Consider the following 26,565-nt stretch of genomic DNA (forward strand, 5'->3'; position numbering starts at 1 on the left):
TAAAGACTGTAGTGCAGTCGAAACGTTTACAATTTATATCGATTCTGTAACGGAATGTTAATTTAATTATTTAACTATTAATAAAAATTTTTACACCTTATTTATTTGCTCGTTCAGTTGGCCTACTATATATGATTTGTTTGACTCTTTATATTTCTGTGAGTAAATGTTTAAGCTCCTGCGGTTTCTGTGCAATTTTTAATAAGATTAAGAAAATAATATAGTATAGAAAGTCGCGAGAAAATTTTATTGAGGTAGAATTAATTATGCCAGAATGATAGATTTCTGCAAGAAAGAAGCGACAATTTCAAATAATTTTTTATAACACTTTGTACAATATGCAACATGAATTAACAATGAAAGTCTTATATTCTTATTTGTTTGGTACCTATTTGAAATAGAATTTTGAAAAAATATATACAATATGACAGTAATGTACTCCTTTTTTAAATTTATGTAAAGTAATGAAACGTGGACATTTAATTTGAATAAGGAATTCAAATTTTAATTTTACAGTTTTAATTACTTTTTATTTCTATTCATTTGTTTGTTATGTTTATGATTCAGATAAAAAAAGTAAAACATGGGATATGAGCGTATTCTTATTGTCAAGTACGCGGAAGTATTTAACATATAAGTAAATTCAAGGTTCAGAATATGTAAGAAATATTGATTTTCAGATTTACGCAAATTAGAAGTGACACCACTCTTCATAGGCTTTTTATAAAATCTTTTAATAAATATGCAACAACACTGAATTTTTTATCATGATAATGCTTTTTGATATGTAGATATATTATATGATTTAAAATACAAACGACTACTTAAATACTATTTTTTTTGTTTCTTACTCCATGTAAGTCAAAAAATTGTAGCTAATTTCTATTTTTAATTTCTATTTTTAGATTCAGCGAGTTAACTAACAGGCGACTAATCAGTACGGATTTTATTTAAGAGGAGTAAATGGGTGAGTAAATGTTTGATATTATTGTTAAAAATATTGAATTTATTCTTGAGTGATTACAAGCAATGCAGTAATAATTTAGAACAGTATTATACTTTTTCGAAACTTTGTTTCAAAAAAATTATTATATAATTTTTTAAATTTATAATTTTATTAAATATAATATAAAGTAGGTACACGTTAATTCAAGTGACAAAAAAATTTTTGTGTAAAATTCCCAATAACCCGTTAGTATAAAGAAAGGATCAAAAGTATTCTTATCTCATTACTATATATACTTTATCTCTTCATCGTTATTATTTTATATGAATATTATGTGAAAGAAAAAATGATCTTTCTTTTATTTGTCGATTAAGTCTTTTGTCGGCATTGCGCATGTTATAATTTTTAAAAGCTTCTCCTCGTTAGTTCCTGGTCCTTGTTTTTCTGCAATTTGATATAAAACAGGTTATTGAAAATAATATTATTTTAATAAATAGATATTACTGTATAATTGTAATATATATTATTATAATATATATATACTATATATAAATAATAACATAGAACAAAATATTTGTTTGTAATTATAATTTTTAATTATGAAAAAAATAATAGAATAATAAAAAAAACATGATTTATAATTTAAAGTTTATCCATAATATTAATGTATAAAAATAAAATAAAGCGCATATATATGTATAAAAAGAAATAATAATAAAGAAAATAAAAATAAGAATAATAATAATAAAAAATAACATAATAATAATAAGAAATAATATAACTTAAACAGAATATGTCAAGTACAAAATATAAATTATTAACAATAGGAATATTTTCTCCCTCTCTTTCTCTTTCTCTTTCTCTCTCATTTACCTTGTTCCTCACACTTAATAAAGATCTCTTTTGCTTGATTTAATTTGCTCTCATCGGAAATTATATATCCATAATTTTTAAAAAGTTTATCTTTCATAGTTACACCCTTATCGTCAACCTGGAATTAATAGATTAGTATTATTTTTTAATTAAATTAATTATACTCAGTTTATTAAAAAATAATATTTAAACAAAATTATAGTCATATTTCATAGGTTTTTGAATACGATTCCAAGTTTTAAATTGCTCATAATTTTGATTATCGAGCAGTACTAATTACACAAGAGCAATTACTTTCAATACAAGCAATAAGTCAAAATATAAATTTTGAAAAAAATTATATTTATACATATAATCTTCAGTATTCTTCAGTATTATCTTCAGTATTCTTTAATTTTCTATATTTTCGATATATCTATAAAAATAGAACTTAGAATTTAAAAAAACTCTTAGAATGCATATTAGACCGTCTTCTTCTATCATTTTTTACAAAAAATAAATAATGTATAAGTATCATTCTTTAACATCCCAGTTCTTTATTGTTTCATTTAATTGCTATTTGTAAATATTTATTCATAAGATTAAAAAATCATTTAAATCAAACTGCCCTTTTTATATGTAAATCACCTATAATAAATCGGTGCTTGTGAACGCATATGTGGCGCAATTACATCATCAAATATTGGTTTGATATAAATACGCAGTTGAGGTATCGATGTATACCAGTGCGAGGAAAAATTAGAAACAGTGCATCTCAAAATATTCGAGAAACGACAGAATGAAGACTCTCATATTTGTGGCATGTATGTTGGTAAGTGGAAAGCAACACGCAAACTAGACATTTCCGAACCACATATAAAACAATAGAGTAAAAGAAATAATATTAATATAATAAGAAATTTTATTTTTTTAAGTCACAAAAAATTTTTAACAAATTCGAAATTAGCGTTTACTGTATTCCTAAATTAATTTTGACATTATTTATACTACAATTAATTACACGCCACCATGATACTTTTATTTAAAGCTTCATATAAAGTCTCCTCTTATATTATCGTGATAATATAAAAAAAGAAAATGTTGAAAAAAACTTTACAAAGTAATTCAAATATACATATTTAAATAAAATGTTATTTAAAAATTTTTATTAAATATATTTTCATTAAGTTTAAATTCATATAGTTGTAGAATATATTTTAAAATGTGGATATAACTTTATGTCTAAACAGCAATTTGATTTGCTTTAAAAATTTTGATATTCTATTCTACTTCATTGAACATATATGGATTATTTTTATTTCGTTTCATTACTCGACGTTCGTTGATTGCCTCTTATTTAATTAATATTATATTATTATAGTTTATGTGTCATACTATTTTGTAATATTTTATATTCTATATAATATAAATATACAATGTTTATAAAATATAATTATGTAATATAATTATATTCTAATTTGTTAGTATATATTTTAATACATAATTTTTATTTTATAGATTTTTAAACACATGTTTAAAATATAACGCAAAAGAAAAATTGACAACGTCTTGATTCTGATTCTTATGCTCAATAAATATTATTTCTTTTTAATAAAATAAATAAATAAATAAAGTAAGAAAAAGTAAAGTACTTAATGTAATAACATGTTATTTTTTTTTATTTAAAGTAATTAAAAAATAAACATTTTTTAAGTAAAGAACAATTTTTTAAGTAAACCAAATATAGATGTGTATTATATGTACTTATATCAAATATTATTAATAATCACAATAATAGTGCTTTATTGGCGTCAAGAAGAAAGCGCACACAGATTAAGTAATACATTAAATATAAATAATTAAAATATTAATAAAATATAAGAATTAAAATAGAAAAAAATGTTTTAACTTTTCAGACAATTTCCTATGCGATTAATGTTGAAAACATGAAGAAATACAACAGTATCCACACAAAATGTATCGAGGAATTGAATGCGCAGGGTGATTATGGATAATATTATAATTAATAAATATTAGTATTGTATATATGTGTATGTAAATGGAGACAAATTAAAATGTCATATTTACTGGATAAATTGTAAATAAAATTTTCGATTTCTAACAAAATTAACAGTTTTTAAACATTTGTATTATTAAAATAATTGCACACGCAATAAGAATTTCCAAAACAAGATTTCCAATATGTTTCTTTAAAAATAAAAATAGGAAAAATATCTTATTATCTTCAAATTAATATTACTACATTAAAATAATTTAATATACAACACAAACTTGTTCAAAAATTCTATTTCAAAAAATTAAAGTAGATAATATTACATACATAAATAAATTGTATATTCAAGTTTTTAAACAACTTTTATTTATTATTTTATTTATTTATTTTATTTTATTCAATTTATTTAATTGCCATATTATAAGCAAACATAGGAATTTGTTGAGTTTTGAGTTCAATTTTTAATTTGTATATTTTAGGCGACTACCCACCGAATGTGGTTTTGTGTATGATGGAAAAGTACGAACTGGTATGTATATATATTTACTTATTGCATGAATAAAATATTATACATAATTTATGCACAAAATGTTATTGCAAAAGTGCCAATATAATAAATGAATATGATTTCTCACGTTATAACATGATATAAAAGATAACAAACGCGTAACTTACATCATATTATACAACTTATATCGTATAAAAATAATTTTTAAATTACAATTATAAATTCTTGAAATATATATTTTTTAAATATGTTAATAATAATAAATAATATAATTTATAAATTGCAGCTTGACGAACAGGGTTTAATTGTTAAAGAAAAAGTTTTCAACAATTTGAACAACCTTATTTCCGATAAAACCAAGTTACGTCATGCGAAAGAGTATGTTGGCTTGTGTATCGACCAAGGTAAATGAAATATTCTTAATAATTCATATTTTGTATAATTGACTAATCTTATTATTTATATTATTTTATATTTTATTATTGTATTTTTTTATTTATTGTATTATATATATTAATTACCAGAATCGCTGTAAATTTTAAAGTTAATCATTTTTAAAAATTTTTTATATTCATATAATTAATAGTATATTTTCTTTATATTTAGAAACTTACTTTATTTCAAATTACAGCAAATGAACGTTCAGAAAGTAACAACGAGAAAACTTTGGAAGCTATAAAATGCGGAACAGGAGTAGTACATCTATTTGATAAAATGGAATAAAAAGAAAAAATTACATTCCTTCTTATGAGTAATATTCATAAAATAATAGCTTTATAGAGAAGCCCACGCATAATTAAATACTAATAATTCTCACTTTCTATATACTAATGTATTGTCGAGAATTTTAAAGGTTTCTGGTCTCTTAAACTTAAATTGTATGCCTATGTTTCAATAAAATATGATGTATAAAATATGATCTTTTCTTTAGAACGTTAAATTGACCTATTTCTTATTTTAATAGTATAACATAAAATAACTATACATAATTAATATTATAAAATTAATATTATAAAAATATTTTTATTTGTTATAAAAAAACTTGTATAAAAAATATAATATTTTAATATTATCATAAATATAATTATGATAATATTAAACTATTATATTTTTATACAAGTTTTTTTATATATGCAGTTAACAAATTCTTATTATAAATTATTATGAGTATAATAATATATTATATTTTAAATAATTAAAACTATTTTATACTTCGTTACATAACATTTTTTTTTAAATTTTATCTAAATAATAAGTAAATCATTATTATCATTTATAATATTTATATTATTTTAATAATCTAAAATTAACACCATCGACAATTGTGCCAAAAAATATATTAAAAATTAATATTAAATTTTTATAAATAGAATCAACACACTAGTGTCAATTACAGATCTGTATAACGTGTCACTATTGCTATTATAAAGAAATCACGCTAAATAAAATACTCTACATCAACTTTTAATTTCTGCGCAAAAAGAAAATAAATATATGTATGTGTACATATACAATATGTCACGTCAGTAACCATAGTCATATTCTATTATTCAACAGTCAATTTCGAAACCGACAGTACAAGGTCAGCAAAACATCTTTTCAGAAGCTATTTGCCATTAAATATAGCCAAGAGTAAGCCAAATGAAAATAAAGCTCGACTTAATGCATCTATTGCACGCTCTAACGAGACCGCGTATCCTCCAGCGATCGTTGTTGTCGTAATTGGAGTCATTATTTTTATCATTTATCATCATCGTAATTTGCTATCATCATTTTTATCATTTATCTCGTCAAATTACGCTATATTTTTTCTTTCTGTTATCGATTGCTTGTTAAACTTTAAAGTATATATTTTACATAAAACATTAATTACATTAGAAAAATGTTATATATATATATATATATATATATATATACTAAATTTAAATATTTATATCATATTTATTAATAAATAAATATATAATAATATATATGTGTGTATATATTAAAATAAAAATATAAATTGCATATACTTGATAAATAATATTTATAAGGAAATGAAATATTCGTTACAATCAATCAGAGAATAAAAAAATTAATTCATATTTCATATCAACATAATTGACTGATTGTACTATTATTTTATATATAAAGTACTAATATATAAAATATGAATTATTTTTTATATATAATAGAAAATGAATTACATAAAAATATTTTCCCTGCATATTTTCCACTTGTACATACATATATACCGACTCATATTTCACGTTAAAAATTCTGAATATTAATTTTACACGCAAATTTGACATTATTTGTTTTTAATATCGCCGATGTCACACATTCTGATGCGCATTCTGATATAATTGAGGCAACGTGTTATCGCGGCGCCATCGAAACTTATGAAAATCTGATATGTCACCCAATTATACCAATTGCGCTTCCGCAAATCCGCACACATTATGTATACTATACATACATATATACAAATACAGGTATTATCACTTGCAGATGATGTAAGAGCACATGGAATGGAATGACATGTGGGATGATAATATAAATATGAGCACATGGACACATTCACGTCCAGTTCACGAATTAACTCTCTGGGCAAGTTATTGATTGTTCTGTCATTAAACTATAAAAAAATGAAAAGAATCGCTTTCTTCGTTTTAGCTCTTATCGCTAATGTAAGTACAACTTATCATCTCCCTATTGCGATTATTATTTATTTTTTATTGTATTTTCTATTCTTTTTGTTTTCTAACTTCGTTCAAATAGCACAAACTAAATAAAACAATTCACATAGTTTAATTATATCGAGTATTTAAATATATAAAAGCATTTAAAACATTTTAAGTAAAATTTTGTTTTAAAAATATAAAATAAAATATTTATCTATATTATATAAAATAAATAAAAATTTTTCTGAAATAATAATTTTGTTATTATATTCTTATTGATACAGTTTTCCTACGTTTTATATTATAAATTTGATGTAATATTCTTTTATTATAATTGCCAACAATAATGGCGTGCCAATAAAGAAATATATAATACGAAAGAGCTTATTTTAGGTAATTGCAGACGAAAAAACAAATATACAAGATGTAGCAACAAATTTCGAAACCGATACGCAAACGATAGAAATATGTCTAAGTGAAGCTGGGACAACTATAGGTAAGTGTTACACACATAATATCCAAACAATATTATATGTATGTGTGTGCACATACGCGCGTGTGTGTAATTGAAAAATACTTATATTTTAAAAATTACAAAAAATATATAATTTATAACTTAATATGATCTAAAGTTCTAGATTTAAAATTTGAAATTAAAAACTTAAAATTTAATATTCAAGATTAATTTACAATATTCATAAATAAAAATATTGTATTTAAAGTTCACTAATACAAAAAAGGACGTAGCTTTAGTCATTTTGAAAATTTCTTTTACTATATAATTCTTACAAATTTTTTTCTCGTAAATATAGAAAAAAAGAGATAATATATAAATATAACAATATAAATAAAAATAGAAAAATATATATATTCTTTATTTTTCATAATTAAAAATATTTTTCCATAACAGAGGAAATGGATATTGCGAAAGAGAAGTGGAAGGAAATCAAAGAGGATGAAGAGCTCGATGAAGAAACTAAAGAATCTTTTACAATACACGGAAACTTCTTAGCATGCATATTTGAGAAAAAAGATATGGTAACAATTCAACATACAGTAAATTTTTTTAATAATTATAATCAGATCAACTATATATTAAATATAAAAATGAAACCTTTTGAAGCCATTATTTTTTTAATTATTTTCATTCTAATACATATTAAATACTAAATTACATATTTATAATAATTTATTACAGCTTACAATTAGTCAAAAATATTAATATATTTAATCGTATATAATTAAACCGTGAATTTTCTCTGGTCTACAGTTTTCTTATTTTTTATATACATATATACTCGTATTAAGTCATTCAAATAAAAATGAGCCAAAGAACATAATTATTATAATTATTGTAAACCTATTCAGTATTTTGTTATGTCCTTTGACTTGTTTTTATTTGAATGACCTAATATTATATATATTATACAAAATATATTTTGTGCGTCTCATTTCTTTTTAATAACTTTAGATGAAAGACTCGAAGCTAGTTTTAGACAAAATACTAGAAATGGTTGACAAGGTACAGGATGCAACACTAAACAAGGAAGTTATAACGCAATGCTTGACTGCACGTAAGTAAAATAAATAAAGTAAATTAATTAATTAAGATAAAAAAAGTACTCCATCTCAATCCCTTTCTCTCTCTCTTGCTCTAAAAAAATCGGATAATGCATATAATTTTTGAACAAAATATATTTGATACTATAATCTAATAAAGAATAAAATAATGTTTGGATATTTAAGTTTTTTTTATAAAAGTAGATATACTCTAAACAATTTTACATTTATATAATAAATATATTATAATTATTATAAAATTTAAAACAATATTTTTATAAAATGTAACGTTAATTCATTTATAATTAATAAATATCAATTATGTTTTGTTTAAAAATTTATTAATTATTTAATAAGTAATTATATAGTTCCTTTAAGAATAATTATTTATGCTTTATTATTATTGGTTTCTGCGTTTGGTTTTTATATAATATTAGCTCGTTATATTATTACAAAATAAATAACATTAATAAATATATATTCGTACATAATAAAGGATTCATGTGGTTATAATATTTTTTATTCATAAGTTAATTACTTTTAAAAAAGATACTTCAAACCTTAAAAAAGAGACTTCAGAAACCGATAGATATGATTTAGAAAAAACTAACTGTCTGAATCGTATCTTTTATCATCTTTTACATGTCATTAAAAAGTTATAGAAGACGAGAGAAGAGAGAGAGATAGAAAAGTTCAAATCAAATTGAGAAGATTTTAAAATAAGTTTTTATTGCGCCTAAATTATTGCACCTGGCTACCCAATTAGCTCATAATTAAAAAACTAAATAAATTAGTAGGAAAAAATATCTCAATCTCAACTTTATTATATACAATTTATGTATATTAAATATAAATCTAAATCGCAAGAAAGGCGTTTTAGATTTATATTTAATATTACAGAGCCGTAATTTAATCTTACAAGGGAAGTTCGGCAAGTGTAAAATTCAAAAAAATCTGAAACTTTGTATAAGTTTAGAGTAGATGAACCTAATCACGAAACAATTTTTTTTAGCTGCTGATATTCGGTTTTAGGGGTGCAGCATTCCCTTAAATAAAATCGGTGTTTACGTTTTCAAGCGAATATCGCCGAAATAATGAGAAATATAAAAAAATGTTTCCAGCAAAAGTTTTATGGTTTCGAAAGCTCTTTATAATGGCATGATCATATTTTGCAAAAATGTTTAATTTTTCAAAATACCCCCACCACGTATCTTTTTTTTCATATTTAAATTTTTCTTGCGACTAAAATTAAAGTTTATTTCACGCCAAATTCAACCATATATAATAAAGTTGCGATCCGTAAACGTGTTTTTGAGAAATAAACTGAAAACATCCTTACAGGGTATGCTGTCAATTTTATCGGCCCGCTAATTTTGGCTACGACTTCTCTTTCTCCCCTTTTCTCTGTAATTTTTCGCAATACAAGATAACGATGAAACAGATGTTCGTAATAAATCTAATCACGTAACTGATTTTTGTATATTACACATTTTATAAATAATATAGTAGTTTTTACAAAAATAAGATATTATTTATTCTATATAATTGTTACAATAATGGTATTGTTCAAAGAAGTGTTCAAAACAGAAGTATTTTTTGCACCATGCACAACGTATAAAAGCCATTTTATCACAAATGCTACATTTCGGTATATGTTTTTCTTCTTTAAAATAACAGTAATTGATTGGATTTTCAAACTTTTCAGGCCGTGTTGATAAATAGCCACTTTTATACCAACTATATTTAAATAAATTTCGAAATCTTGGAGAAGAAAGTTGATTGTGTGCCAAAGACTGTAATTTTATAATGTTATTGCGTAAATGTAAATTTATATCGTAATTATTTAAAATAACATTATCAGAGAAGCTTCGAATAAAATTTTTCCAGATTCTAAAGCCAAAAACATCTAAAGGTTGTATAAAAGCAGTTGTTTTTTTTGGTATTGTTAAAATATTTACTTGTTTGTCTTTTGGTACAAGTTCTATTAACTGTTCCGGGCAATGGCCTGTCCATGAATCTAGCAACAGTAAACTTTTCTCTTTAGTATTCGGAAGATATACCTCTAAAAACCAATTTTTAAAGTGTTGGGTTGTGAGCTTTCCGGATTTTGAAGCCGCAATATAAACATTAGCAGGTCGAAAAAGAGTTTCTTCTACTCGTGGTCCAAACGACCCAGTAGTTTCTTTTAAGACTATATATAGAGGCGAAAGAAGATACCCGTCCGCAGATATAATTGGCATAATAGTATAACTATGACTTATAGAAGATAAAGATTGAACAGTAGCTTCGACTGTCTTTACTCCCATATTAGTTAATGTTCTTCCAGAATGTATTTCTAGATTAAAACCGCTTTCATCTGCATTATAAGTTGATCCTTCACCAGTTATAGCAATATGTGGTTTTACATTTGTCACAAATTCTTCTGCATTTTGACGTATCAGTGCATCAGCTTGTAAATTAGATTGCGTTTTAAATTTCGTTATTTTACGTGATGTAATGCGATGAGCTTTTTTAAAATTCCATATCCACCAATGTCCTGCTTTAAATGTAGCAAAATTCACTTGCTCCTTTGCTTCTAGCGCCCACCTTCGCAAATCGATGTCATGAATAATAGATCCTCTATCAATAGTTTCTTGAAATTTTATTAATACATATTCGGCAATGAATATCAATTTGTCTCTGTTTGTCCCTCCACGCATTATATACTCCTGCCATCTGTACAATTGCGAAACATGTTTTACCTAAAAGAGAAAAAAGATCCAATATTTAAAAGATTATATCAAACACAAGAAAATTAATCGAATGCAGATGAACATGCGACATGAAACGTTGTTCCTGACTTCTGTTTATTATCCACTATGATATTCATACACGTTTATCTATATTTAGTTAGTATTGTACTTATTTTTTAATGAGAATTTACCTTTCTAAAACGATTCTGTACAACAGAAACGGATAAACGTCTTTTTTTCCACTGTTCCAATATTCAACCGCTTTTCTTTTATAATTTAAATCTACACTTCCACCTTCGTCATCTACAATACAAACTTCATCTTCATAGTTATCTTCTTCAGCATGAGGATCATACGAATCTACAAACTGTACAGCTTGAGGTTCCGATGGATCATCAAAATCAAGTCCCCAATCATATTCAATCGTAATATCGTTTTTAGAGAATCCCTTATTAAATTTGAAATTGCATCGTGGAGTTCTACTTCACGATGATTAACAGGAGTGACAGCGAGATTTGCAATGTGAAACGTTGTAATTAACAAATTTATAACGTTCGCCGTATTTATGGCCAACATTTTGACATAAATGCTTGAATAAATGTTATATGAAATTTTCCCACAGAAAGTATCACACGTACAATATATTAAATAACATGAATGAAATGCAGAAGCGGATGGCTTTTATACTAATTGTATAAGGAAAACGAACATTAAAGATAGCCTTCCCATAACCTTCCCTTTTATTGCATCACATCAATCTCGATAATCCTTCAACGTCAAAATATATCGTAAGAGAAAAATCAAAGTTATCGATAAAGTAATTTCTGATTTAGACCTTTGGTAAAAAAAATTAAAGATTATCGTCTAGAATGAAACAAACACGGATGCACTAACGTATATGTAATATTTCCTGTTATGTACGTCATTATATTTATGAGAACGTTATCAACTTCGTTATCAACTTTGAATAGTTATTCAAAGTTGATAACGTTCTCATAAATATAATGACGTACATAACAGGAAATATTACATATACGTTAGTGCATCCGTGTTTATTTCATTCTAGACGATAATCTTTAATTTTTTTTACCAAAGGTCTAAATCAGAAATTACTTTATCGATAACTTTGATTTTTCTCTTACGATATATTTTGACTACTATATTATTTATAAAATGTGTAATATACAAAAATCAGTTACGTGATTAGATTTATTACGAACATCTGTTTCATCGTTATCTTGTATTGCGAAAAATTACAGAGAGAAGGGGAGAAAGAGAAGTCGTAGCCAAAATTAGCGGGCCGATAAAATTGACAGCATACCCTGTAAGGATGTTTTCAGTTTATTTCTCAAAAACACGTTTACGGATCGCAACTTTATTATATATGGTTGAATTTGGCGTGAAATAAACTTTAATTTTAGTTGCAAGAAAAATTTAAATATGAAAAAAAAGATACGTGGTGGGGGTATTTTGAAAAATTAAACATTTTTGCAAAATATGATCATGCCATTATAAAGAGCTTTCGAAACCATAAAACTTTTGCTGGAAACATTTTTTTATATTTCTCATTATTTCGGCGATATTCGCTTGAAAACGTAAACACCGATTTTATTTAAGGGGATGCTGCACCCCTAAAACCGAATATCAGCAGCTAAAAAAAATTGTTTCGTGATTAGGTTCATCTACTCTAAACTTATACAAAGTTTCAGATTTTTTTGAATTTTACACTTGCCGAACTTCCCTTGTTAGTAATTTATGTATAATTCTTATGTGTGATTCTTATGTAAAATATTTCTAATAATTTCAACTTTGTCACTTTTTCAGTAAATGAAGATAACGAAATAACTCGGGAAGATAGAGCGTTTGGATGTTTACTTTGCGTATCTAGCAGTCAGATAAATGCAAACAAAAAATGAAAAAATAGGAAGAAACATTTGCACGACATTAGATTTGTAACATTAGATCGAACTAATGAAAAAATGTTCAACTTTGCAATGGTAACATCATTTAAACGAAAAACAAGATTTCTGTCATCGGGGTTTTTTAAAAATACGATATTATTCTTCTTGTAAATTCACAAAATTCTTGTAAACTTACAATAAATCATTCTGCTTATATATTTAATTACTGGTAATTAATTAAAACCGTCTAGATAGAAACATGATAACTTATTTAAACCTGTAACACATTAAGTAATAAATTAAAATTTAACTTATTTTGAAATGTAATAATTAAAAAAAAATCAAATAAGAATATCATATCTTGCTTGGTTTTCTATATATGTATTGTAGGAAGTAAAATCGAAAATTCTTCAACAAAAATAACTGTAAAAAAAGAATGACGCAAACAAATAAAAAAATCCATAATATTCAACTTTAAAGAAATGGAGTATGTAAAGTTAGCTCCCCATTTTTTTAATTTTGAAAAAATTATTAGAGTTCTGGCTTAATAATTCTAGAACTCTCTATCAACTTTAGAAATAGTTCCCCCGTTTAAAGCATTGAAAATAGCACTTCAAGTTACGAGGCGCTAACTTCAACTTTTTTCCAACTTTTAGGCCGTATAACTTTTTTCTATTTATTTTAGCGCATTAAACAATAAATAGAAAAAAGTTCTACAGCCTCAAAGTTGGAAAAAAAATGTGAAGTTAGCTAATGTAACTTCAAGTGCTATTTTCGATGCTTTAAAAGGTAGAACTATTTCTAAAGGGCTAACTTCACATACTCAAAGAAATATAAATTCTTGTTGTTGGATTATTTATTTACTTTTTTATAATATAAAAATTTTTAGTTGTATAACTCTACAACAATTTTCAATTGTATTACTATATAATATTTTTCAATTTTTAAAACTTTTATTTGTTATATTATACATATATTATATTTTTTATATATTATATTTGAATTTTTTAGAAAAATATACCTACTATCTTTGAAATTGTATTATGTTAAAAAATTTTGTAAAAGATTTGCAATTAAATCGACAAAATAGAATATAAAATAGGATATAAAATTTATAAAATAGAATATAAAATTTCATAAATAATCTTAAGTCATTTTAAAATTTTTATACTTAAAATATTATGTTTCGCAATATTATTATTTCTAATCCTATCCCGACTAACATTCCAACATCTGTAAAGAATTGTGCTGCAGCTGCTCTATGAACAACAGCTTATGAATAAACAAAACAATCTTAACGTTATAAATTATAAATTATTTAACGTCGCGACGACGATATAAATGAAATATGTGTTTGTTAACGGGCGACTTTTGCAAAACGTGTTTATATAATCAATATGCAATATGTTTGTGTTTATGCATATGTGTAAAAGCGAAGAAAGATCGCGTAAATAATTCACATTGCGAGATATATTCTAGATGTCATAATCAATTTTAAGGAGAACTATTATAAAGCGAAAATGTCTCAAATTTGGAAATATAAAGTGCTTTCGCACTATTAGAATTATGTAAATTTCGCAATTTTTAAACTTATTCGCAATATTTAAATTTCAATAAAAAATTGCCAATTTTTCTACTTGTATTCTCTCTGAAAAAGTTAAAAAAAACAAATCAATATTTTAGAAGTATAAATAATCAATCCACCAATTCTAATTAATCTAAATTGTATGTGTTAATTTTATTAAAATATTCCTTCAAATTAGCCCATTGTCAAACATAATAAAAATTTTGTCTAAATTATTTTTTGTAAAGTGTTGTTTTTCAGAAATATTAGATCATTCTAGGTCTTTATATGTACATCATTATTCCTGGAATGCATTAACTTATGCAATCAAAACTATCAAGCCAAGTTATAATTAGACACTCTGACGATTTGTTTACATTGAAAGTGTTACAGTATTGAAATGGACTAAATCAAAATAGAGCTCAATTTTCTACATCTATTGCGCAATCTAACGACTATGCATATTCCGGCGATCTCAACTCATAGAATAATTATTTTTATCATTTATTATCTTCATAATTTGCTGTCATTATTTTTATTACATCTCTCATAAAATTTCGCACTTTTATCTTTATATTATTACTTGCTTCTTATTAAATTATAAAAAGTATAAAATTTTAATATTGAAATATTTTATTCAAAACATATTTTTTACTTATTATACTAATTACTACTTACTTTACTGCTTATATTAGAAAGCATTTTATATATTAAAGTGTATTTTCTTTATATTATATTATTTATAATTATTAATTTTATATATTAATTATATTATAGATTAATTTTTATATATTATTATTAAAATTTGTAGAATGTAAATTGCATTCTAATAAATAATATTTTAAAATCCCTTTTTATTCTGAATAATTGTACATCACTTAGTAATTACATTTTTTATACCTTTCCACAAAATTTTACAATTTTTTATATATAATAGAATATTAATTATATATAATAGAATATTAATTATAACAAAATTATTTTTCCTGTATATATTTTTGACTAATATATATTGATTTATATTACCTTAAAGATTTTGAATCAGTTTTACACACATCCGGAGTAATTAATCTTCAATGTCACCGATGTTACATTCTAATATACGAGCACAAAATAAAAAAAAAACAGTGCGATATTGCGCCATCGAAAATTATGCTTTCAAAATCTAATATGACAGCCAATTATACAAAACGAACTTCCGCAAATCCACACACGCATAAACATGTATATACACATATTTAAAATACAATTATTGTTTCTTGCAAGTTACATCGATGATGTAAGAGCATGGAACGGAATAATAATGTGGGGTGATAATATAAATATGAGCATAGACACATTTTCATCCAGTTCACAAATTAACGCTACGCAAGTTCTTTATTTTTCTGTAATTAAATTACAAACGACATGAAAAGAATCGGGTTCCTTGTTTTAGCTCTTATCGCTAATGTAAGTGTAACTTGTCTGTACTGCAAAGACTATTTACATTTTTCATTCTTTTTCTTTTCTTACTTCGTTCAAATAAAGCAAGCTAAATAGGACATTTCATATAATATATTTATCTCGAACATTTAAAATATATAAAAGTATTTAAAAAATTTTAAATAAAATTTTACAAAATACAAATAAAATATATAGTATACCTATATTATATAAAAAATGTTCTCAAATAATTTTTATTATACATTTTTATTAGTACAGTTTTATTATATTAAATGTTATAAATATGCAATATTCTCGTGTTATAATTGCATCAATAGTAATGACATGACAATAAAAAAATTAATAATATAATTATTTTAGGTAATCGCAGATGATGAAGAGGTAATCCAAACTGTAGCGACAAATTCGAATCGACAATTACCACAATATGTGCGGTTTTCTATAAAACTACGTACTATAAAAAATGAAACTTTAAACATTTTTGAAAATTTCTTTTGTGATATAATTTTTATAAAACTTTGTGTGTATAAAAACAAACAAGAAGAAAAAGATAGCTTACATATAGCAACACAAATAAAAAAATCATATGACTTCTTACAATTAGATGAGTAGATGGTGCAAACTCGACATATGTTTTATCTCGTAATGACTGAAGACAAAAGTCGACACTAAATCATTGTGTGGGAATCTTCTGGCGTACAATGATAAGTGACGACTAATGGAGAAAAATGGTATAAGGCTCTTTTATATAAATAAAAGTACGAGATAGAAAAATTACGAAAAACATTTAAGAGTTTACTGACTCCTTCTACTATAACATTTCTTTGACAAAATTCTATACTATTAAAAAATACATATTTTTTCTATAACTTACAATATCAAAAATATTTTTTCATGACAGAGGAGCTACATATTGCGGAAGAAAAGTGGAAGAAAATTACAAAATATGAAGATCTCGATGCACAAACTAAAGAAACTCCTGCAATACACGGTCGTTTCATAGCATGCGTACTGGAGAAAAAAAATGTGGTAATTAATAATTCTACATTTTTAATTTTAATTAATGTATTAAAATCTCTTAATAAGTATAATGAGTTCAATATACGTATAATACGTAAAAATGAATTTTTTAAATCATTATTGTTTTAATTATTTTTATTTAAATACATATTAAATATTACATTACATATTTATAATAATTTGTGTGTCACAATATCTAATCAAAAATATTATTATATTTAAAACTAATATATGTTTTTTCCTTAAACCGCATTTTTTTTCTTATATGTATCATGTTTCTTTTCTATAATAATGTTATAATAATTATATAATAATTCAAGATGAAAGACTCAAAGATAGTTGTAGAAAAAATACTAGAAGATATTGGTGAAAATGAGAATGAAGCGAATAAGAAAGTTATAACAGAATGCCTGTCTTCACGTAAGTAAAATCTTAAAATAAATTAAGATAAACAAAGTACACTCCTTTATTATGCCCCCCTCCCTCTTTCTTTGAAAATATCAGATGATTCATATACATTTTAAACCAATTTATATAATTAATATTAATCTTAACAATGAGATTCTCTAGTCTGTGAACATAAGTTTCTTTATATTATATATTTCTTTATATATTATATATTATGTATATTATTTATTATATATTATATATTATAATTATTATCATGAATCTTTGTTAATAAAATTTGTTTATAAAATTTTATGTTTCCAAACACAAAAATTCAGATAACAACTAGGCTAATAAGAGCCAAGCACAAAAATAAAGCGCAACAAAATTGTTTTAAAAATTCCTTTATTAATTTAAATGTTTCAATTTTTTCTCTCTCTTTGGACCGTCTTCAGCGGATCAAATAAAACAAAATTCAATCGATTTAAAAGCCGTGAGGAGATGAGGATCAAGACTTCAAGATGCATATACATTCTTTGTCAATTAAACTGATGAGAATAATCCAGAAGAAGAGGAGATATCTAAAAGTTCAAATTGAATAAAGATTTTAAGACAAACTTTTATTGCGCGTATATAGTTATACTGCACTTGGCTCCTATTATTCATAATTTAATAAATAAAATAATAAGAGAACAAATACGTATATTTCAGCATCAACTTTGTTATATACTGCATAATTTCAATATATTTCTGCATAATTTCTATATACTCGTATGTTATGTAAAACATTTCTAATAATTTCTTCTTTGTCTTTTTTTTTTAGTAAACGCAGAAGACGAACTGACTCGGGAGGATAGGGCGTTAGGACTTCCGCTTTGCGAAAGGAGCAAAGAAACAAATGTAGGCGAAAAAATAAGAATGGAAAGAAACATACGTATAAACATTAGATCGGAATTACTCCGATACTTCCAACTTTGTAGTAGTAACATCATAAAAAAAAAGATTTTTGTCGTAAATTTATAAGATTCTCGCAAACTAACAATAAATCTTTCTGCTTACATATTTAGTTACTGATATTAATTAAAACTGTCTATATAAAAATATGATAACTCCACATTTATATAACTTGTAACACATTAAGTACTAAAATAAAATATTTTAAACTTATTTTGAAATGCATTAATTAAAAAAAAACAAAATACGAAAGTCATATCATGATTCTTGTATACTGTGGAAAATAAAATTGGCATCTCTGCAAAACATGTATATGTATATATATATTTTTTTATCTTAATTTTATTTTAAGATTTTACTTACGTGAAGACAGGCATTCTGTTATAACTTTCTTATTCGCTTCATTCTCTTTTCCACCCCAAATCTCTTCTAGTGATTTTTTCCTATCCCCCCTCCCGTCGAGTCCTTTCGCGAAAGCTATTGAATTCTGATTAATTATTATCCCTTCTTCGCCAACAACGAAACATTGATAAGATCACAAAAAGAAGAAATACGGTGTAAGACCAAACCCATATGTAGGGGGTTAAATATAATAATAGTTTTAAGCAGATATTTGTAAACACACATAAATTTATTATAATATGGTCATTTAGGATTTAATAGTATGTTAAATGAAATAATGAGCACAATAAGGAGTGGACAAAAATGGTATGGAGAATAGATAGAGGGAGAGATAGGAATAGACTGAGGACGAATGATTGCAACGTATGGATTGTATTTCTGTGTAACAAGGAAAGAGTATGCGTTATATAAGTGACACGCGCTCGACTATGCATCTTAAATGTCCATAACTTTATTCAAAGGAATTATGATATAGGCAGAGGCCTTTAAAAATAGAAAAGGGCTGTCGCACGATCTAGAAATCTCAAAAATTTTCTCAGTTTTTTAATATTCACTTTCCCATAAAAAAAAAATTGTGACAAGTGTTTCCGTTTCTCTTTAGACCAAGGACCCTAAACACCCCCCCCCTATTTCAGCATCCGAAATATCCCTACAACCCATTGACCCTTTCTAATTCATTTCACCTCTCTATTAATTTGTTCGGGTTGCTTCGAACTTACTCCATTCACTGAACTCCCCCTCATTTCTCATCTTTCAATCCCTATTTCATTTCCTTTCTCTTCCCCCCTTCCCCCTTTTCTGCTCGTCTTCTCCCCCTCTGCTCTACTTTCTCCTGCCACCTTCCGCTCTGTCGTCTCCCTCTCTTTCCCCCCTCTGGACTTCGTGCTTGTTCCCTCCCCCTCCCCTGCCTTGCGCGCTTTCCTTTCTCTGTGTCCCCGGCCCTGCTGCTCGTGCCGGTGGCTCTCTTTCCTCCTTGTCCCTCCCCTCCCCTTCGGCCGCCTTTCTCGCCCCTTCCCTGACACTTGCTCCGTCGGCCCCCCTGCCCTCCCCGCCTTCCCCGCCCCCCTTGCCGCCCCCTCCTCTCTTCCGCTTAGCGTCCCCCCCCCGTTCACGTCGCTTGCTGTCCGCCCCCTGCCCGGGCCTGCCCGTGGCACGGCTCGCACTATCCCTCACGCGCTCCCCCCCCCTTTGTCGTTGCGGCCTTCCCTCCCCCCGTGTCTTCCTTTGCTGCCCCCTCTCCCCCGGCTGCGCGCTCCCCGCGTTTCGTGTGTCTTCTCCTGTCCCAACTCCCCAGTCCTCAACCACTTCCCACCTCAGCTTCTTCGCGCTCTGTGTTCTTGTCTTTGGCCTTTCTGTTTCTCCTTCTTACTCGTTCAAATAGAACTACAGTAAAATACTCACAGAAACCCCTTTATGTAATTTGCGTATCTCGAGTCGTCATTTCCAATATATACAAGCATTGACAAAGTTTACGTATCACTTTGTTCCAAAATCGAAAATAAAACCTATCACCCAGATTATATAAAATAAATTAAAAATTTTTCACAGCCCAAATGACTACTTCCGCAGTGTTCGTCTACAGATTTTAATGGTACAGTTCTATCTTTTAATATTATAAAATTTTATGCCACATATTTCTTTTCATCTACCGCCCCCAGTCATGGCATGAATACCCTTTTAGAAGTATATAATTGCTTCTATAGGTAAATTGCAGATGAAAAAGGAGGAACCTCCCAAACACGTTAGAGACATTTTCCCAAACGATCCACAAAAGGTTGAAGGCATGTCTGCATAAAGCTCCCCCCCCCCCCCCCCCACCGCACCCCCCACCCCCACCACCCAAAAAAACTGGGGACAATATGGGTAATCATAATACAATTTGATATGTGTGTAATGCAAAACTATGAATGTTAGAAATATGAGAAAAATAATATTTTTAAGTTAACACGGCGTTCCAAATTTTATCTAACATTGAATTAGAATTTCATATGTTCATTACAATCTAACTTACCATTTACTAAATATTAAATTTCTAACATGTAACTTATAACATTTTGCACAGTTCTCTTATTGAGCTAATTTATTAATTATTATTAATATCATTTTCGATAAAGTCTCTTTCGTAAATAAAAAGTAAAAATAAATAATAAACATAGCAATAGCAAACTCTATATTCATATGTATGTTACTTTTTTTTCTTTTAAAACAGTTCCATGAACAATATATCTTTTCCATATTTAAGATAGTTTCCATGACAGAGAAGGTATTTGTTTTTGGGTTTTAATATGAAATGAACCAGTGGGCACCAACTCCCCAGCCGCTCGCAAGACATCCACCCAAGCAAGAAACTGCCGCGTCACGTAACACAACAAGCGGAGATTCACCATAAGATGACGTAGTTGGACCGCACAAACAGTCGTATGGTATACCCCATACCCCCCTGCTTTAATTATTATCCACCTCCTCTTTTAATAATCAATCTGATTACCTTCTAATAGAATCTCTAGGATAGTATATATGAATAGATAGTAGCTATATAATATAGATATATAAATAAAAAAGGAAAATAATAGCATTAATGTTACATCTCTAGAATATTAATCAATATAACCACCATATTTTGGTGTGCGTGTGCGTGTGTGTGTGTGCGCGCGCGCGCGTGTGTGTACCACACGTGTTATAAAATCAAACGCATTAAATTAAACCTTTTCTTCAAAAAACTAGATAAAATATTAAATAATTATTGTCTTATATATCTATAATCTATAGCTTTAATATGCTAAGATTTTGTTCTTATATGTCTTGTTTTCTTCTCAATAACTTTAGATGAAAGACTCGAAAGCTAGTTGTAGACAGATACTAAAATTGTTGTCATAAAGGACTACTAACAAAAGAAAGTTTGACGCCTGCCTGACTTCATGTAAGTAAAATCTTAAAGTAAATAAATAAATCAAGATAAAAATACTCCTTTATTTTAAATTTAAATCTATATATTTTTATAAAATTTATCATGTATTTGAATCATTTAATCACAAAGTTAAATCATACTATAAAATATTTCTAATAATTTCTCCTTTCTTTTTCAGTAAACGAAAATGTCGAATTGAACTCGAGAAATAGGGCCTTCGCATTTTTGTTTTGCCCATTTGAAAATATGGTGCAAGCGAAAAATAGAACAATGGAAAGAAACACTTGCGTGACATATAACATTAGATTGGAAGAATTGCGATATGTCCTACAATGTAATGATATATCATAAAAAAATTCCATCACCTTAGTTTTATGAAAAAAATAGGATATTATTACTCTTGTAAACTCATAATGTTCTTGCAAATAAATCATTTTGCTTATACTGTTTATAATACTAGTATTATTATTTATTTATCATATGCATATGTGTATACATATATGTATGTGAAAACAAAATATCTTAAAACGACCGAATATTCCTTTTACAACAGATTCTCTAAACAATTTAGGAATAATTTTTCCTCATTGCCAATGAAAAATGTTCAGACTTGTTGAATAATCGAGACTTGAAAAATTGTCAATAATTTTTTAAGTATAAGCGACTAATAAATAATAGAGTTTTTAATACTAAACTTTTGTAAATTTACAAATTAACAAAATATATTCTTAAGTTAATTTTAGAAATTTATTAGTATAAAGTTTCATGACTTAATTAACATAGAAATATGATAGCCAAAAAAATAAAAACATATAAAAAATGATAATCTCCTTCGACATTTCATTGAGGAGAAAAAATTATCTCCAAATTTTTCTATCTATTATTAGAAGAATATTTGAAGTTTTTTGGTACATTCAGTATATACATATACAGACACGCACGCACGCACATACAATATACAAAATACATATGAGATCTTAACACACAGAATTTTTATAATTTTCGATTTTAAAAACGCAATAATTTGATGTTGCATTCATTAAATAAATAATACAAAATTAACGTATTTTTTTAACTTATATATTATAGAAAATTTGTATAAACTAAAAAAATTCTAACAAACTATCTAGCATCGGCATATAAATTAATATATACAATCAACTATATTTTAAATGCATTGATATTTATTTCTAAAGAGCGAGTTTATTAATATATAGAGTATAACAATTTCAGTTTTTGAAAATTCTATTTTATACATTATATAAATGGTAATTTTATTTAAATTTTTTCCTTTTCTTTTTAGAAAATTTTTTGCATATTTTAACCAGTTTTGTTGACATTTTTATTTAAATTTTATTATATAAACAAATTTTAAAATCTGCGATAAAATCGAAGACAAAATAAAACACAAAATAGCACATATATAAAATTCGCAAATGTGATGAATAGTTTCAAGTCAATTATAAAATTTAATTATTCTTTTTCGCGAATTCTTATACTCAGACAATTCTTTTTCTAACAATGCTGTATTTCTTACTTCATCCCGACTGAAATTTCAAAATCTTTAAAGAATGATGTAGCTGTAGCTGCTATAACCTAAAACGCAAGCTTATGAATAAAACGAAGCAAATCTTAACGCGTTATGAATTATTTAGTATCGCGACGACGATAAGCGCGATGTGTTAACGGCCGGCCTCTGCAAAACGTGTGTATATACGCAATCTGCAACGTGTTTGTATCTGTGTACGTGTAAAAGCAAAGAGAGATCGCGTAAGCGACTCACGTCCTCGGATATAATAGCAATCTGTAATGGTAGAAGTTAGCTCGTATAGACAGTATCGCATAAAGTTGTCGCCGGGTTGGAACGAGGAGAGGATAATGTTCTTGATGCCAGGACCAGTTTTAAGGGAACTATTATATAACAAGCCAGTTCCAATTTTGGAAATATAAAGTGTTTCCACACTACTGAAATTGTGTCAAAAATTTCAATTTTTATCATTCAAATTTAAGTAAAAATTGCCTACTTGAATATATTCTACTTGCACCTTCTAGCTCTTTTAGTTGAAAAAAAGTTCAAAAAGAATTAATCTTTTTATCAATATTTTTTAATAAGAAGTATTTAAAACAATCAACCAATTTTAATTAATTCAAACCACAAATTTTATTTATATTAAAATATTAATTATTAAATATTTCATATATTTTATTATATACATTACATTTATTACATTATATTATTATTATAAAATGTTAAGTATTCCTAAAAATAAGTTTATTGTCATAAGTTTATTGTCACGTTAAATAAAATAATGTACATGAAATGCAATTTTTAGCACCAAAAAAAAACTAATCTCTTTTCGCTGATATGTTGTACATATAAATCAGTATATATATATATATATATATGTGCGTGTGTGTGTGTTTCACATCAATAACTTTAGTTACAATCCATTATACAACAATCATTTTCGAAACGAACAGTATAAGGTTAAAAAAAATATTTTTCCAGGAACAATTTGTCACTGAATATAAACAAGAATACGCCAAATCAAAATAAAGCTTTGTACTCTTACAAAACTGCATCATTCGGCAATTTCATGTGGTTATACGGTGAAGTTATTATTTTTATCATTTATCATCTTCGAAAATTGCCGCCATTATATTTATCATTTGTCTTATCAAAATTAATTTTTTTCTTGATGTTACCAACTGTTTGTTATAACTATCAAAAATATAAGATTTATTTAATATTAATATTTATTTATATTTTAAAATTTAAATTTTTTACATATAAAACTAATTATATTAGAAACAATTTTATATTTTATGTATTATATATTTATATTATATTATTAATAAATAATACATTATAATTATAATAAATAAATATATATGTATATATATTAATTTTATATTACATATTAAAATTTGACTATAAAGTGCATGCTTAATGAATAATATTAATATATTTATAATCCTCTTTTTAAATTTTATAAATATAATATTTATATCTATATAAACATAATATTTTATATATAAATAATAACATATAAAATATATATTTTATATGTAAGAAAATATTAATTATATATATAAATATTTGTTTCCTTTATATTTTTAATTTATATACACTGATTTATATTATCTTAAATATTCTAAATATTATAGTTTACTCCCACATTCGGCGTGATTTTTTTTCAAAGTCACCGATGTCACATACTCTGACGAGCTCTAATATATATACGCGCGCGGAATAATAGAGGTAGCGTGATATCGCGCCATCGAAAATTATCCTTAAAAATCTGATATGACAACCAATTATACCAATCACGCTTCCGCAAATCCGCACACATTATATATACATTATATACATATATACAAAAATACATATTATCTTTTGTAGGTCGATGATGTAAGACTCACATGAAACGGTATGACATGTGGGATGCTAATATAAATATGAGCATAGGTACATTTTCATCCAGTTGATAAATTAATTTTCAACAAGTTGTTCATTTTTTGTCATTAAACTGCAGAGATGAAAAGAATCGCACTCCTCGTTTTAGCTCTTATCGCTAATGTAAGTGTAATTTATCTTATCTGTATTGATATGCATTAGGCTATTTTTTCTCTATACATATATACATTTCTCTATACATTTCTATTTTAAAAAACAAATATATAATTAAAACTGTTTATTGCGTAACAAAATTGAAAAAACAGGAAAAGAAAGAGAATATTGCGAAGATTATTTACATTTTCTATTCTATTTTTCTCTTACTTTGTTTGAACAGAATAAATTAAGTAAAACACTTCATATAATTTAATTATCTCGAGCATTTGAAATATATAAAAAGCACTAAAAAAATTGTCTAAGTAAAATTTCTTTAAAAAATAAAATATATATACATATATAGAAAATAAATAAAAATTTCCTCAATAATAAGTTTTCGTATTCTTTTTATATAAAATTTTTTCTATTAGTATAGCTTTCTTATATTTATGTTATAAATCATATTCTTTATATTCTTAATATAATATAAATTCTTTCATTACATTCGCCGCCAACAGTAAGTAATGGCATGACAATAGAAAAATTATAATATGATTATTTCAGGTAATCGCCGATGACAAAAAGGACATGGAAGAAATAGCATCAGATTTACAAGCCAGTGTACAAGATATAGAATCATGTTTGAATGAGGTTGGGACGACTCTGAGTAAGTGTTATATCCGCATATGTGTGTGTATTTAAATAAAAATTTAGTATTTAAGATTTAAAAATATATAAAAAAATAACTTTAACTTTAAGTTCAAAAATTTCTTTTACTAGGTAATTTCTATAAAATTAAAAAATCTAAAAAATAATATCAATATAACAATATAACAATATATGTAAAAATAACAAATCTACTTAAATTTATGCATTCAAACTTTTCCTTTTTTGCAAACATTTCAATATAATTTTCCACACTTAAAAATATTTTTCCATGACAGAGGAAGTAGCAATTGAGAGACAAAAGTTGATTGAAATCGACGAAAAAAAATATACCGAAGAAATGAAAAAATCTGTAATAGAATACTGTCGTTTCCTAGGATGCGTAATGGAGCGGATGGATTTGGGTAACAATTAGACACATAAGTTTTAATGCGTTATACTAAATTCTTTTAATAATTATAATAAGATTGATTTTATAATATATGTATATGT

At 25.8% G+C, this 26,565-nt stretch overlaps 4 protein-coding genes and 2 long non-coding RNA genes across 6 annotated transcripts; 4 read left to right on the forward strand and 2 right to left on the reverse strand.

Moving 5' to 3' along the window:
• Positions 1-985: 985 nt before the first annotated feature.
• On the reverse strand, positions 986-2,150 carry LOC114928903 (uncharacterized). Its single transcript, XR_003819163.2, has 2 exons — positions 1,820-2,150; positions 986-1,390 (listed from the first exon to the last, which is right to left on the reverse strand). It is a non-coding gene; the product is annotated as an uncharacterized LOC114928903 (long non-coding RNA).
• A 336-nt stretch (positions 2,151-2,486) lies between these two features.
• Positions 2,487-5,201, forward strand: LOC146721350 (uncharacterized). Its single transcript, XM_085486933.1, has 5 exons — positions 2,487-2,630; positions 3,715-3,799; positions 4,292-4,341; positions 4,607-4,724; positions 4,952-5,201. Exons 1-5 carry the CDS (start codon positions 2,598-2,600, stop codon positions 5,041-5,043), a joined length of 378 nt encoding a protein of 125 aa, XP_085343059.1. The 5' UTR covers positions 2,487-2,597; the 3' UTR covers positions 5,044-5,201.
• Positions 5,202-6,876: 1,675 nt separating this feature from the next.
• On the forward strand, positions 6,877-13,399 carry LOC114928902 (uncharacterized). Its single transcript, XM_085486922.1, has 5 exons — positions 6,877-6,989; positions 7,377-7,479; positions 7,894-8,021; positions 8,455-8,557; positions 13,100-13,399. The coding sequence occupies exons 1-5, from the start codon at positions 6,948-6,950 to the stop codon at positions 13,189-13,191; spliced, it is 468 nt and encodes a 155-aa protein (XP_085343048.1). The 5' UTR covers positions 6,877-6,947; the 3' UTR covers positions 13,192-13,399.
• Positions 8,488-11,565, reverse strand: LOC146721351 (uncharacterized). The gene is made up of 2 exons (XM_085486921.1): positions 11,467-11,565; positions 8,488-11,284 (listed from the first exon to the last, which is right to left on the reverse strand). The coding sequence occupies exon 2, from the start codon at positions 11,240-11,242 to the stop codon at positions 10,076-10,078; it is 1,167 nt and encodes a 388-aa protein (XP_085343047.1). The 5' UTR covers positions 11,243-11,284; positions 11,467-11,565; the 3' UTR covers positions 8,488-10,075.
• A 3,678-nt stretch (positions 13,400-17,077) lies between the features above and the next one.
• On the forward strand, positions 17,078-20,741 carry LOC146721352 (uncharacterized). Its single transcript, XM_085486932.1, has 4 exons — positions 17,078-17,212; positions 17,524-17,623; positions 18,414-18,524; positions 20,650-20,741. The coding sequence occupies exons 1-4, from the start codon at positions 17,078-17,080 to the stop codon at positions 20,739-20,741; spliced, it is 438 nt and encodes a 145-aa protein (XP_085343058.1).
• Positions 20,742-25,278: 4,537 nt separating this feature from the next.
• Positions 25,279-26,488, forward strand: LOC146721353 (uncharacterized). The gene is made up of 3 exons (XR_014925691.1): positions 25,279-25,434; positions 25,972-26,074; positions 26,352-26,488. It is a non-coding gene; the product is annotated as an uncharacterized LOC146721353 (long non-coding RNA).
• Positions 26,489-26,565: the final 77 nt, after the last annotated feature.

Source organism: Nylanderia fulva, unplaced genomic scaffold, assembly GCF_048542155.1.
Source record: "Nylanderia fulva isolate GAGA-0341 unplaced genomic scaffold, ASM4854215v1 Scaffold497, whole genome shotgun sequence".
Taxonomy (NCBI): Eukaryota; Metazoa; Arthropoda; class Insecta; order Hymenoptera; family Formicidae; genus Nylanderia; species Nylanderia fulva.